Raw genomic sequence first — 15834 nt, forward strand, 5'->3', positions numbered from 1 at the left:
ACACACAGCCATACATTTAAATATACGTGCAATTTGAAATATATCAATTAATGTCCCATGTCCATCTCTCTCTTAGTAGAGACAATACAGACCTTAAGATTAGCCTAACCTAATATTGCCTAATATTGTACCCCTGGTTTTACCCGGTTTCTAATTACTATGTGTGGTTTTTCTCATAATTTATTCACTATCAACTACCTGTTTTGAAGTTAGAATTGTAGAATAAAAACACAGATTGATAGATGGTGGTTTAAGATGATGTTTGGTTTAAGCCAAAACAATCATCCAAGAAAACAATTACCTTAATAACAGATGTCTCAACCCTGGATGGGGGACTCTGAACTTGAGCTGCCGCCGCCATGTTTGCAATGGTGCTGAGATGGTTCATCTGGCTCATTGCCATGGTGACAGACGCTGGAGGTAGGCTGACAGGAATTAGAGGGTGGGGCATCATCATAAAAGGAAGTTCCAGTCCTATAAAAAATACACATATATCATCATTGCTCTATTCAAATAAAACTGTGAAACATGGTGTATCTCATTTATTAAAATGGCGAAGAACATAAATCATTGAAAATTGAAGCATTACAAAATGTTCTAATAACGATTGCCAAAGGAAAAATATTTGTCCCTCTTTATGCAATAATATCCACTCACCACTCAGGGAAATTAGTTTTAATGCTAACCAGTTTGGTACCATGTTTATCATATCACCACGCTTCATAAGTTTCATACAAATGGTCAATTTGTTCCTGTATTATTCTTGTGATCAGTCTAATTCTTGTTTAAAATATGAGTTTTTTTTAACTTATCACAATTAGTTATCTAAATGTAATATCTCTATTATGTCCTATATTCTGCTATCTAATAATTGGATTTTTTTTTCTCTCCAACTACTCTTTTTAATGCTAAAAAATGTCATTATACAATTTGGTTGAAGGTGGCTCTGCTGAAGATGATGGAGAGGATGACTAAATGGAAGGCTGTGAGGTCCAGGCATGCAGGGGAGGGTAATAGAAGCATGAGATCCCTGCGGTGGGCAAGGGTAAGATGTTTCCTCATGCTAAGAACCATCACTGCTGCTTGTGGGAAATGAATATAAATAATTTGGATACAATATTATTCCAAATCTTCTAATGTTTAGCTTGAAATGAAGTTTTAAAAAGTATATCACATTTGGAGATTGGCCAAGTGATTTGTGGGGAGTTAACCTCAAGTAAGTAACTTTCCCCAAACCAATTTTTTTTTCTATTTCTTACATAGCTCCTCAATTTAAAGAAATTCTACAATATTTAGCCTATTTTTTGCAGTCTAACTAACTTGACTAACCAAATTAAGATAAAATGGGCTCTGTTATATACCTAGGGAATTAATTACTTTGTGGAACTTAAGTCCACTGGTAGTTGTAGAGTCATACTTGTATTAAGCAATATTCTAGCCACCATTCAGAGTTGAAGTTCTTCACTTCATTCCATCACAAATCCTAAACACGCAATCATTAAATGCCCAATTGGTTAGACACAGTACCCAACTGGTTAGACAAAGACCCTAAAAGATCACTTTACAAAGATTTATAATACCATAGCAATAAATGAAATGTGTGTGCATCCCAGTAAATATATCACCTTTTTTCAACTACAATGAAACAAAAGTTGATAATTATGGCAATATAGAATCAAAGTCAAAACAGTACATTTAAGGGCTTGTATTTTCATAATGGTGGCATGCCCTGGATTTCAGTAGATACTAAAACACCTTTTTTTTTTTAAGATTTTATTTATTTATTCATGACAGACACAGAGAGAGAGAGAGGCAGAGACACAGGCAGAGGGAGAAGCAGGCCCCATGCAGGAAGCCCGACATGGGACTTTATCCCAGGACTCCAGGATTACACCCTGGGCCGAAGACAGGTGCTAAACTGCTGAGCCACCCAGGGATCCCCAATCCTGAAACATCTTAATAAGATATATCTTGAAAGTAGTTTATGAATAATTTCAATTTAGACATGTCCCCAAAATAAATCAACATTAACTTATTGTTTAACTGAATTTGTTGAATACACAAACTAGCCACTTGAAGAAAATTTCTGTAATGTCCCCACCAGTTTATGAGTTTTCATTTCTTAAAAAAGGAAAATAAATCATATTTTCTTACTATATGCTTAGAAACAGCAAAGTTGGTAAAACTCCAATTTAAATGCTTTAGCTCTATTAAAAGCCTCATTGTAAAATCTCTACGACATAGTTTTTAATGAAGAATACTTAGTTACTGCCATGATTTTTTTCCATTTACTTCATGAAGACAGTTAAGGTTCAATATAAATTCAAACTCATTAGCTCAATACTGTCTGGATCTTAGAGTAAATTGTTCAGAAGTGGGTAATGAAAACTCAATTCAAATTCTTTAGCAATCAAACAAAGCAATTTTATTAAACAATGAAAAGAATCAATTAAAATGGATATCTTTATTATCTTTATTATTTTACAAGAAACCATGACAGCTTTTGGCTAAAAAAAGTTTATAGCTTCATCCAGAAATGACTCACATAAAAGAAATTTCTCCAGCTTGTTCCTACACTGTAATATAAAAGTTCACTTCCATATTCACAAATTATGTACTTTATTTTTCTACTCCTGCCTTTTTGGAGACTTATACTAAGGTACTAGTCAAACATGCAAAAATTAGAAGTACGAATTTTTCAAGGGTATGATGTCTTGAAAATATTCAATGACAAAACATTTTTAAAATCTCCACTCTACAATACCTTTATCAATGTATGTGCAATTTTTTAATTTATATTTTTACAGTATCAGTTAAAATAAGAATTGAAGCATAACCACTGACAGTTGGCATAGAAATAACACTTTGGAATAGATGCTATTTGAATATGAAAACTGGATTGGGAATTTGTAACTAACTGATAATTTCTCTACGTATTTCATTTAAAATATCCAATAAATGCAAGCATTATAATTTTATAGTATGTTGCTTATTTGAGCAATTAATATATGGAGTGTAGAAAAATATTCACATTCATTATTTTAGGTTCAGTTTGAGTTCTGTTTAAATCTGTTATCTACTTTTATTTTTCTGTTCACTTGAAACAATTTCTTCTTTTATTTGAGTTCTGATTGCCAGCTAATAAACTGGATAAAGTCATTTTTTTCAAAATAAATTTCAATTTTACTCTCATAGTAGAGAAGGACTATAACGGTTTTTCAACATTATATAAAATATTAAGCCAAAATTCTGATTGAATCATTCTGAAACAGATTATAGACAAAATACTATCTATTTTCACACCTCTTTTGCATAACAGGATATTAGTCCCTTGTGTAAGGTAAATATCAATCATCCATATGTGAATTTTCCATAGCAAGTTTATAACACTAGATTGGGTTTCCCACTACATAAAATGCTTCTAGCCATCTCCGCCAATCATCATTTGTTAAATACTCATGATGTTAGCTCATTTGGGTAATAAATAGAGCAAACAATTAAGAAACTAAGTCTGATGAAAAATATACAATATAACTAAGTCAGCTGTAAGTGATTTTTGCATTATTTATAACATCCTTTTCCTCTATTAGCATGAATAAATAAGAATAGAAAATAGTCCACTTCAGAACAAGACATACCCATAGCTATTAAATGTTTAGGTGCTTTGTTTTAAACCAATATATTTAGTGACTGATATAAGTCAGTATATGTATACTATGCCTACAAACATATATAAACATATATACCTTTAAAATTAAAGTGTACTATTATGCCCACATGAAATCTTGCAAGAGACAGATTAAATATGTAAGAAAAATCTTAATATTTGGTAAGGAGAGTTAGATACAGAAAAGAAATGATTCATTTCTCTTTCCCCATTCTTATAGACTCACATTGTATCTTGACTTTATAGTGGAAGAACAAGATGAAGTTAATATAGCCCTAGTATCCTTAAAGAACACATACTGTAATAGGTTATTGAGGCAGGTATGCAAAAACTTGTAAAATAAAACTATAAAATGGTTTGAGCCAAGAAAAATGGTCATGAGTTCGTGAAAAGACTGAAATAGTGTATCTAGCAGTTGATTACTTGGGATCTATGACATATTTTAATGTTAGGGGGAAGGAACTGAAGGGAGAGAGACTTCCCATACCCAGTCCTACACACAGACCATGTGAGAAGTTCAGAAACTGTCTGTGGTTAGACATCTTCTTACATAGGTTCAGCTGAGAGTAGAGCAAAATAGGCAGGTGCTATATGCTGAAACTGAGAGTATAACCACAAACACAATGAATGCCAGCTACTAATGCTACAGCATGATTTTAGTGGAGTGAATTTTTTTTTTTTCAAAAACTTAATTGATTTATTCATGAGACACAGAGAGAGATAGGCAGAGACACAGGAGGGGGGAAAAACAGGCTCCTGCAGGGAGCTTGCCGTGGGACTCGATCCTGGTCTGCAGGATCATACCCTGGGCTGAAGTCGGCGCTAAACGTCTGAGCCACCCGGATTGCCCTGGTGGAGTGAAAATTAACAAATGTGCAGTCTTGCAACAGCCAGAAGTAAGTGGGGACATAAGTTTAAGAAAGAAAATGGAAATTAACGCCTGATTACCAATTCTGTCTCTAGCTAAAAACTATTAATTATGCATTTTATATAATGTGAAACAATTCATTTACCCTGCCTAATCATACTGATGCTAAGAATTCATCAACAGTTATGTATACAAATGTATGGAACTTACATATAAGAAAAAGTGATTGTGTGTGTTTAGTTTTCCTTTGTGTAAAAAAGGTGTATATTCTTCAGGGACAAGTAGGTGATCTTAAGATTTAGTGTAACTGAAATTTGAAATTTGAATTTGTAAAGACCAGGTATGAGAGATTCACTCCCCCTTATATTCTCCCCACCCCAAGATTAAAACATAGTTACAGATTCTGAAAAAAAGCAAACCGTTTGATGCACTGTATTGGTCTTTTTATGAACTCAAACTACTTTTCTTGGCTAGCCCCTATTTTATATTTTATCATATTTTGTGATGTGTATTTTATGATAGATCAAGTTTTGAATGTAGAAATATACTGCTTTAGGAGAAACTTAAATTTTGAAAGCTATCCCTATTCTAAAGGTAACCAGATTATGGGACGGTCAGAACTGATGGGTTTCAAATATAAAATGGTTTTATTTTTCCTCTTATTACAGCCTTCAAACATGTTTTGTCAAGTCTCCTTTTTCTACCCCTTAATAACTTCGAGTATTAAAAAAACATCCACTCTAGGGGCACCTGGGTGGCTCAGTGGATTCAGCAACCGGTTCTTGATTTTGGCTCAAGTCATGATCTCAGGGGCATGGGCTGGAGCCCCAAGCTCAGTGCAGAGTTGCTTGAGAGTCTCTCTTTCCCTCTCCCTCTGCCCTTCCCCCATTGGTGCACATGTGCTTTCTCTCTCTCTCTCTCTCTCTCTCTCTCTCTCTCTCTCTAAAGAACAACAACAAAACCCAAAAACAAAACAAAAACAAGCAAAGAAATCCATTCCAGTTAACACTCAACTCTGTTTCCTCATCCCCATCAGCACTGGCCAACCTTAGAGCCTAGGTAGCCTGGGCTTGGTTAGTTTTTCATCTATCCTTCTGCCCTTCTCCTGGACAGTAGGGTAAAGGTCTCCTACCCAACCAGTTCCTACTCAAGTCTTCCCTACACTGTAGCTTCTATGACTATACCTACTGGCCATTTTCATCTTCTACATGGCAGGTGCCTAAATGCTAAGTATCTCCTAAGTCATGTTTGAATCTTTAAGAGGAGCCCTTCCAGAGGAGCTTCCTAGCAGCACGGGTCCCTGACAATGGAAATCTCCCTCAGCTTCCTGCTCTTCTAAGCTCCTGAAACTGCTATTGCCCTTGAAACCAAGGTCCTTCTTTTGGTGTGGATCCTCTTGTTCCGATGAGGTCCACACTATACCCTGCCACTTCTCAATTCTTTGCCCCCATTCTCAAACATGTACAGAAAACAGATCAACAGTTTGCACCAAAACAGAAATGCAGTTTTTAAATGAGTTGGAAGCACCTGTAATCCTTGAATAATTCTCTTGGAACTCTCTCTCCCTTCATTTGGTGGTGAGGAAATGCTCTCAAAAAGAGATCAGTGAGCCTCAGCCTTCCCCAATAGATGCTATCTCTTCACTACAAGGATTTCTGCAAATTCCCTCCTCTCTATGGTTGTAACCTCTTATAATGGAAGAGGAGGATATTTGTGGAGTCTGGGGTGATAGGATAGGCTGGTTCAGGTGCTATTAATAAGAGGCAGTTGCTTGTTACTTTCTTTAAAGTGAGGTGTGCCTGGCTCCTTTTGTTCTTGTGTAGGACCACAGGAAAACTTTGATTCTATATCTTGTTACATGGTATATTCATTAGAACCAGTGACAAATATGGCTAGGTTAGGAATAAAATTTAGGAACTGATTCTTGCAAATAAACTGAAATAAAGGGAAAGAAATGTGCATGTTCAGCATTTGGAATGTTATTTTACAAATCAGCTGAAACATTAAATTATCAAGTAAGACAGATGTTCAAAAAAAAGATGACCATGAAAAAAAAGTAAAGAATGATTAAATGTGGAGATAATCATTAGCAATGAAGAGAAGATCACTTTGGTTTTTGGCACACAATTTTTTAAGTAGAAAAAGAAATGGAAAATGTTTTGGGTAAGGATATTATTACTGTTTCTCTTTAATTAAAACAACAACAACAACAACAACAACAACAACATTGTGTATGTGTGTGAGTGGCACCAAATATCCTAGTCCAAATAATGAGATTTATTAGTGAATCCTGAATATATCAAATAAGTCATAGATTCCAAAAGGGAAGGTCATAGTATTTTTTAATGAATTTTGGAAGAATACACATAAAATAATCACCCACAAAATTAAAGTGATCTGTAAAAAACAAATGCCTTTAGACTACTATGCATTAAAATAGTAAAACTACATGTAAATGTTATTGCCCTTTATAACTAGGTAACATGTAACTATTCATTCAGATTTTCCCACTGGCTGACCCTGATAAAGGAGGCAAATCTCAGAGGGACTAACGGTCACACCACTGCTTAGTGAGTGACACTGATACACTGTGACGGGAACCTGACATTGTCAAGATTCGTTTACAATGAAAATGATGGCAAGAGCAGGCATTTACTCCATACCATTGGAGACCACTTAGAAGGATGTCAACGCCATCTTAACAAAGGAGACAAGACTATTCAGTATGAGTAAACACTAGTCACAGACACTATGGATGTTCAGTTGTTATTTCAAAGGTAAGTGAGAATAAACAAGTTATTATCTGTTAGAGGATTAACTTCATCCTAATAAAAAATGAGATATAAAATGTCAGCAGTACTACTAGTGCTAGTGCTTTGTATAGAAGGGAGAAACTGTCCTCTCATGAAGTAATGTAATCTTTAAATCTTTTTTCTGGATAATAATCTGAGCACAGTTGATCTACATTAGCATATAAAAACATGAAAACTTTCAGTGTTTTGGTTTAACTTCATCAAATTACTGTATTTCTAAATGAAGAAGAAGTAATCTTTTACAGGTACAATTAATTAGGGGCACAATTTAAAAAATAAAACAAATCAAAATAAAATATTCCAGTTTAGGATAAAACAAAACAAAATAAAATATCTCAGTGGTTTAGCGAAGAAGACTACAAATGCCTTGTTTGGTATTATAAAATAATGCCCACACAAAAGGCCATTACCAGAGTCTAAAACTCATCTTTGATTCTGGATTTGCTGGGGAGAAACAAAACTGGTTAGCTGTCATGTAACCAACCCTGCTTAGCTGATGTTCTGACATCAACTAACTTTTTTTCTTAGAGAGAAAGAATAGAATTGTCATGAATTCTAAATATCCTGCTACCAATAAATATGAGTCATTTAGGTAAACATGTTACTCTACTAGAAATACTTAGACATATTGTCTTTAGCTATCTATCATTAACTAACGTTATTCTGTGTTACCTGAGTGGTAAATATTTGTTAATTAGGAGAAAACTTTTGCCATACAAAAAAGCTTTTATTTTATGATGATACTGTAATATCAGTATCAGTTATTAAAGTCCATGGACTCATCAGAACCAAGTTGAAATATTTCCATTCCCTTACATGTTCTGCAATGTTGCTGAAAGTGGCATAGTTAACAAGCTACAAAAGTAACATACAAAATACTGAAAATCAGAGCTGCTTATTTCTTTTTTATTTTAGTTGAATGTTCTTCATTATGGCTGATGATTATTGAACTAGAAAGAATAAGAAACAAATTGTAAAATCAGAGCTGAAGTTCAAGTCACTACATAAAAGGATCCTTAGAGAACAGAGAAACACATAAAAAACAATTATCCCAAGAATCCTTAAGGAATCATGGAAAACCAGAACGGCATTAGGTAACTTAAGATATGGCTTATGTTTTAAAAGCCTTGATTTTAAACTCAGAAAAATTATTAGACTGAATTGTTATATACAGAATGCAATACTTTATATTTTCCTTTATTTCATACCAAATTCCAGAAAGTTTTGATACAACTGAAAATAAAAGAAGGAAGTCCATTACTATAAAGATAAAAGGTTAAATATTTTATGTGGAGAAGACAGAGATAATTATATCAGAAAACACTTTGCTTTTTGATGCTGTTGTTTTCTTGGGCTCATTAACACCATGCTCTAAGCGTTAACCAGGTAAAATAGATCCACAAAACAAAACAAAACAAAAGCAGACTCAGACTGAGTAAATAGTTACATAGGACTCAATACAAGGAAAGAAATTGTAGCCAGATTAATAATTTATAGACTTAATATTTAGATGTGTTTTGTTAATATGGACTATACGATGATTGGAAGCAAGAGCCAAATGTTTTTACTCAGTGGAAATGATCATATTGCAACAGATTGGTTAATTTTCACAGCTAAAGCATAATGCTATTACGGACCGTGTAGAAATAACAATGCTAAAAACATATGTCAACTTTCCAATCTAAAACATATTCATGAAATTCTTCAAAATAAAGCAGTTGGGTATAATGTATCCATGTTAATTTAACTGCATCTTTTAACCTTTCTCATTGCCAATGTCAATGAATTTCTACCTTTTCCCACTTTAACTCATCAAATTATTTTTCCATTAGGCAAACAAATGAACTAGAAATTCTCCTCTCTAAGGATATTGTAATTTCCCTATAGATTTACAATTACATCAAATAAAATTTCAAGTTAATATACTTTATATACTGTTAGTAGAGTAATCAATGTCATGGTATATAATATTAACCATTTTATGTTTATGGTTAAGTGTTGCTTGTCGTCAGTTGAAATCTGTTTTAATTTCCATTGTTTTATACAATATTTTCAGTTTTAAATTATTTATGTTGAACTTAAAAAATCTTCTAAATTTTCCAAAAAAGTATAAAACCCTCATAGGTAGAATGGCATACTCATGGGAATTACCTCAATATTTCTCATTTGTATGGATCTAGGTCTTAAATTATCTTCTCCCCAAACCTGCTTGGCCTTAAAAAATGACGTCATCAGCTAGTTTATAAGCCAGAAACCAAGGGATCTTTTTTCATCTCTTCCTCTCTGTGTGCCACAAATGTCCAATTCCATTTCATGTCCTGTTGATTTCATCTATGTAATTTATCTCTACTTCTATATCTGCCCCTGTAATCAGATTCAAGGATCATCATTACTTTTAAGCACAAATCTTACACTGTCACTCCCCTGCTTAGAGGACTTCAGTTGTTTCCTATTTTTATTAAAGAAAGATCCAACATTTCTTGTCTTAATATAAGCACCACATGGTAAGGCCCGTTTCTTTTGTTCACCATTGTATCTCCGCATATAGCAAAGTAAGACTAATTTTCAGTCAGTTTTTGAGTTGAGAGCTGCAATTCTCAGATCATTTCTTTACATTCATATGAGGTAAACTTCAGTGTGGCTTTTTAAAATGCTAAGCTGTAGCCTTTGTTCTTGAGCGGCGAAAGTGTGGGAGAGAGATACACAAGTATAGAACATGCACCTAATTTTATTCTTTGGAATAAAAGAGAAGATGGAAAAAGAGGAAGTATGTTTGTTTGATATTTTGGAAATAAACCTGATAGAACTTGGTAACCATCTGGGTACAAAAGGGGATGAAGAAAGGAAAATGAAAGATGATAGTATCTAGACAACAAAAGGGTCTATGGTGAGATCATTAATGAGGCAATGATGGTGATGATATCTACTATGTATCATCTACTTTCAATGTGGCAGGCATTGTGGTTTTTATATGCACTATCCAACGAATCTTTGGAAACTCTGAGGTAGATCCATATTACTGTTATAAATGTTGATTTAATTTGCCCCAGGATTTAGGTTCTGGATTCTGAACATGAAATCCAAACTTCTAATTGCCCAGTGAGGAGGATTTAACAATAAATAAAAATAAAAATAAATCAGTTGGACTTACTAAATATGAGATATTTCAGGAACAGTCAAATAGAGATTGACAGCAAGCAATTAGAAATACAGAATTGAAAATTAGAGGCAAAGCAGATACACAATGAGGTAGGTTTTGATGTCTTTGATTTGTAGGTGGGATATTAAGCACGATGCTTGAAGAGGGTATAGAAAATATAAAGGCATAGCTACTAAAAAGTGTATTTTTACTATAAGTCCTAGAATAAATCCCAAATAAGACAGCTGAATGATTTTAAAACAAAACAAGAAAAAGAAACCTGAGAAGCTAAACAGACTAAGCAAATATTGGTGTATGACTCCTACAATAAATTTTTAGCACAAGAGTACCAATGCCTGTTTATAATACTCAAGTGTCTCCACTTACTTCTAGGCTATAATAATCTTTTTAATAAGGAAATCAACATGAATACCTGATAGTTCTTGGGTCCTCAATTAATACTGAATAAATGAGTGTAGGATATTATGATTGAACATAAAGATTTAACAATCCTAACTACTATTTAAATAAACAGACTAAAGACAAAAAAAAAAAAAGAAAGAAAGGAAAAGAAAAGAAATAGGCACAGTTAAGCATAGCTTGAAAAGGTATCATTTTTCCAATTTGTAATATGATAAATAATTACAATATCCAGCAATTACAAGATCTTCTTAAAAACACTACAGAGAGAGGCAGCTTTAAATCAAAAGACTACATATCACAAATAACTCAGCACATTTGAAGGACCATTGAAATAATATTATATTATAGTGGTAGATTACATGCAGATGGCAGGCTTGTTGAAAGCTACTGTTTATATGAAACCAAATCATTCTTTCCATAGCTTTTATTATATGTAGTGAAGACATACTATTCAAAGCACTTTTCATCAGTTTTTCATGGGCGGACATGGCAGGTGATTTTCAAGGTCAAAATGACCACTAAAATTTCAGTTGCTAGCAATGAAAAGAATACTTAAGAAGATCAGCATTAACGTGGATAATTTCATTTCTACATTTTAACTCCAATTCAGGATTCAAATATAAGCACTTCATTTTTCTCCTAAGAATAAATGTATACAATACGCTTTCTTAGATTGTTGTGACAATGTGAATTAGAATAAGAAAAATGGTCAGAAAATATGTTTTGAAATGAGGATTGATTTTCTGGTAAAAAAATCCTTAGATCAATAAAAGTAAAATTCAAACATCATATTCACTTTTTATTTAAAAAATTATCTAGTGTAACTATTATAAAGTAAAATTTAAACATCATATTCACTTTTTATTTAAAAATTATCTAGTGTAACTATTATAACCATAGTATGACCAATGATGAATATAAGGGTGAATACAACCAACCTAAGGTCACACAATGATTCTGTGTCAGAATCAAGTGCGAAACTTAGGTTTCACGTTATTTTAAACAAATACACATACACAGGGTAGTATTTGGATAAGTCATATTATTTTTCTTCAATAATATTTTCCCAATATCAATATTAAAAAAGATGTATGCCTTGTGAAAAAATAAATAATGAATGGTGTAATTACCATCTTTTCTGAAGTGCTCAAATGGAGAAACAGAATTTTTAAAAATCTTAAACTTATAAAACAAGCACCTATACAAATTGTCTTTATAGTAAAGATATTATATTTCACACGTTTTCAGTGTAAGATATCATCTAGGGAGGGGTCTGTAATTACTGAATACTAACTAGCTATCTAAATGTAGAAAATACTCTCTGTAATAAAAAATATTATGATGTAATTTTCCCTTGTGATCAGAAAATCTGTCTTAAATAATTTCAATATTTCTTCCACTTTTAAAATATTGCACCATTTCTCTTCTTCTCTGTTCTACCACATATGTGCTCTCACATCATTACACAGGGAATGTTAGAACCATTCTCAGCAGTACACAGTGTACCTGGCCTAACACCTGAGTAAATACACTTTGTTAAATGTTGCTCTTAATTAAAATAATTTATATTAAGTAATTAAGACTTCAGTTATTAGGCTAAAACACAATTTTTCAAAGCAAATTAAATACCTCAAGAATTTCTTTAGCTTCAATGGTCTGTACAGAAAGTGTTTTTCCTCTTTGGTAAATTTTGAAATTTTGTTCTATGAACCTTCTATAAATAGTTGCTTTCACAAAGAAGCCTCTCAAGTATAATTTGTACCTTATCATGTATTTGAATCATATTCACAAAGAATTATAATTCTGTTATGGACACACCAATAAACAAAAATTCAAAAAGAATTTCTTGTTTGGTGGCTTACGTGCATAATCCCACTATGTGGGATTTTTTGTATACTTCTATATTAGCTATTTTAAATTTAACAAATCTACAAAAGTATTAAGAGTTAAAGAATAGAAGTTAATTTTTGAATGTGTCAAACTTCTAGGTACAGTGGAAATAATTTTTGAAAATCGCTCTTACTTGCATTTGCTCAGATTCATATTAAGATATGTTTAAATTCTGGCTTTGAAGGTTTCACATTCTTGTTTATCTAAAAGTCAAGTTAATACTGCATTTTGAAAATCTTGGAAAGGAAACAGGAAGAAACCAGCAGACTATTAAGATTATGACATAGCCATATCAAATAGAAAAGAAAATAGAAATAGTACAAAAAACACAAATAAATGTTTAAAATATCAATATATAATCATATAAAGAGAACCAGATGCCAAGAATGTTATAGTATATAGGACGAGGAGCAAGAAATTATACTTAAAACACCACTACATAATAAATAATTTATTTTTATGTATATATTTGCATAGAACTGAATGTACATAGAGTGTTAGAGTAAAAAGACACAGAAATCATTCATTTTTTTGAACATATATCAAACACCTATTATATATTAGGCATTGTTGTAAGCAGTAGAACTAGAGCAGTAAAGAAAGCAGATAAAAATCTATATCCCTGTGGAGATTATATTCTAGTTGGGAGGCGGGTAGAGAAAATAATGAGCAAATAAATAAAGTGACATATTACATTAAATGAAATGCCAGTCCAAAAGGTTGGAAGAATTTTTGCACATATGTGATATATATGTGCACACGTTAGCATGTGCATTAGGAGAGCACATTGGAAAGACTTCTCTGAGAAGACCTCACCATCAAGCACAGTCCTCTCATTTTGCCTCAGTGACATGGGTTCAGAATGATTAAATGAAACTCTTGAGGCCACATAAGTCTCCAGGAAAAGATCTGGACTGGGAATATATTTATTGCCTGACCTTTGGTCCTAAATCCCTTCTACTGCACAACAGACCACACTAAGTTGAAGAGAATTTCCTGGACTGTTCAACAAGGCAAAGACAAACATGAATGGTGGGTCTGGATGACAGCTGGTAGCTCCACTGATGGAGGAGAAAGTACATATTAGGAAAGCATCAGAAGTCAGGAAGAATTAGGTAGGCTAGGGCCAGATTATGAAAGTTCTCAGATGTCAAGATGATGAGTTTGGTCATCATCTTAGGCAGGAGAGAGATATGATTAAAGCAATGTATCAGATGGTCAGAAGGAGGAGAAGGAACTCATCATCAGGAATAATCATCACAAGTTCTGTCATCCACTACATTGACAATGATGTGACCAGGGCAGGAATCCTGATTCTCATATTTCATGCCACTGGTAAATTGATAAAATAGGGGAAAAAAATCTTGTGTTCTCCATCAGAGTTTTCTAAGATGATGATTGAAGAACAAAATTGGTTTCCAGAGTCAGACATGACAAAACAATTATGCTGAGTGAGAACATGCTGCATATTCTTCCCTATATCTAAATCCCATGGCTTGTAAACTAATTCCTATTATGTATGCACCAAATATTTCCCCCAAAATGTGTATCTTATATGGAAGCCCTCACATAAAAAGATAAAATTTACTCTTTCTTGACAGAGGGCAACAGCTCACAGTGGATATGAATTCAACAATGTAGAGTTCCTAAGAGAAAAGGAGGAGGATGGTCAGTAGATTTATAGTTGATGGACTTTTTTAGACCCTCTCAAAGTGACACAATTAGAGAAGACAAAAAGGAGATATTCCCCTAAACGCTAGAAACCAACCAAAAGTAAAATGTTCATATTCAATACCTTTAGTGAATACAATTAAGACTAGTCCAAGGCAATTTGAGTTTCCCCAATATACTTAATAATTGTATTAGAAAATGTAAAGTATTACAATGTAAAGGACACAACAGTGTTTTCCCAGGCATATCTGTTATAAAAGGTAATGCAATATTCTACTAATCTGAAATAATTAAAAGTGATCTTATTTAGATTTTTGTTTTTATGGTTAGTCAATAATAAATCTATTAGGCTTAGGAAATGCAAACGCAGAGAGAAAGAGAGAGAGAGACTGAGAGACAGAAAAAAAGAAAAAGAAATATTCCCCTAAAAATCATGATTTAATAATAAGATTTCTTATGAAATTGGACAAGTTTGACACTAACATTTTATTGAAAAATTAAATCTGGAAATGTGTTTTAATATAGCTATTTCTATTCCATAAATAACTGTTATCATATAGAATATTATACATATCAGCGGTATTTACTATCCTGACATTGAAAAATATGCAGCAGTGAAATAAACATCCCAACCTTAGCCACTATTTTTGCTATTCTTCAGTTTTTGTCACTATTCACAATTCTTAGGTTTACTAGAATTCCTCAAAAATAACAACATATAATATATATCATGTAGGTAATAATGTCTAAATTATGCCACAAAAATCTGATTTCTAATACTATATATAATGTCTTATTTGGATTGTATAACCTAATGCATGCATACAAAAAGTACTCACTTTCTTTAGCATGATAAAAATCATAGGGCATGATAAGCCTTTATTTGCCTGGGAAGATTTTTATTTTTCTTACCAAAACCATAAAATGATCATATTATATTAAAGTGTGCACATGTAAACCAAAGCATGTGATTTTTTTATATGTACAAGATATCTTTATAAAATATATCGTTTACTTGAGCGATTTTTGTTTTTGTACCCCAAAGTTTTCAAGTTAAGTTCTATTTTTATCTGAATGATTTAAAACCTGGTACCATTTAGTGTGCTAAAATAACTTTTCAAGCAGCTTACTATGTATAGACTGCTTTTAAAAATTCAAAACAGTCCCCGTAGCAAATGTCATTTCTTTCATAGTTACAAAATGCAAACTCCAAGTGTTTTATACTAATGAATAAATGAGTTTGTCCTTTATGTATAAAATATAGTTTGTGTTTGTTGCACAAGTTTTTAATAATAGATGAATTTTAGGTTTGCTCCAACGTATTCAATAAAGTGTGATTAATTTGGTTTTTCAAAAATGCAAA

General features: G+C 32.7%; 1 protein-coding gene across 1 annotated transcript in view; it reads right to left on the minus strand.

Moving 5' to 3' along the window:
• DACH1 (dachshund family transcription factor 1) overlaps positions 1-15834 on the minus strand; it is a 419184-nt gene that overhangs the window by 129414 nt on the left and 273936 nt on the right. The window contains exon 4 of the mRNA XM_026017695.2: positions 302-474. Coding sequence (XP_025873480.2) covers positions 302-474 — 173 coding nt within the window. The remainder of the gene's footprint in view (positions 1-301; positions 475-15834) is intronic.

Source organism: Vulpes vulpes, chromosome 6 (genome assembly GCF_048418805.1).
Source record: "Vulpes vulpes isolate BD-2025 chromosome 6, VulVul3, whole genome shotgun sequence".
NCBI classification, from domain to species: Eukaryota; Metazoa; Chordata; class Mammalia; order Carnivora; family Canidae; genus Vulpes; species Vulpes vulpes.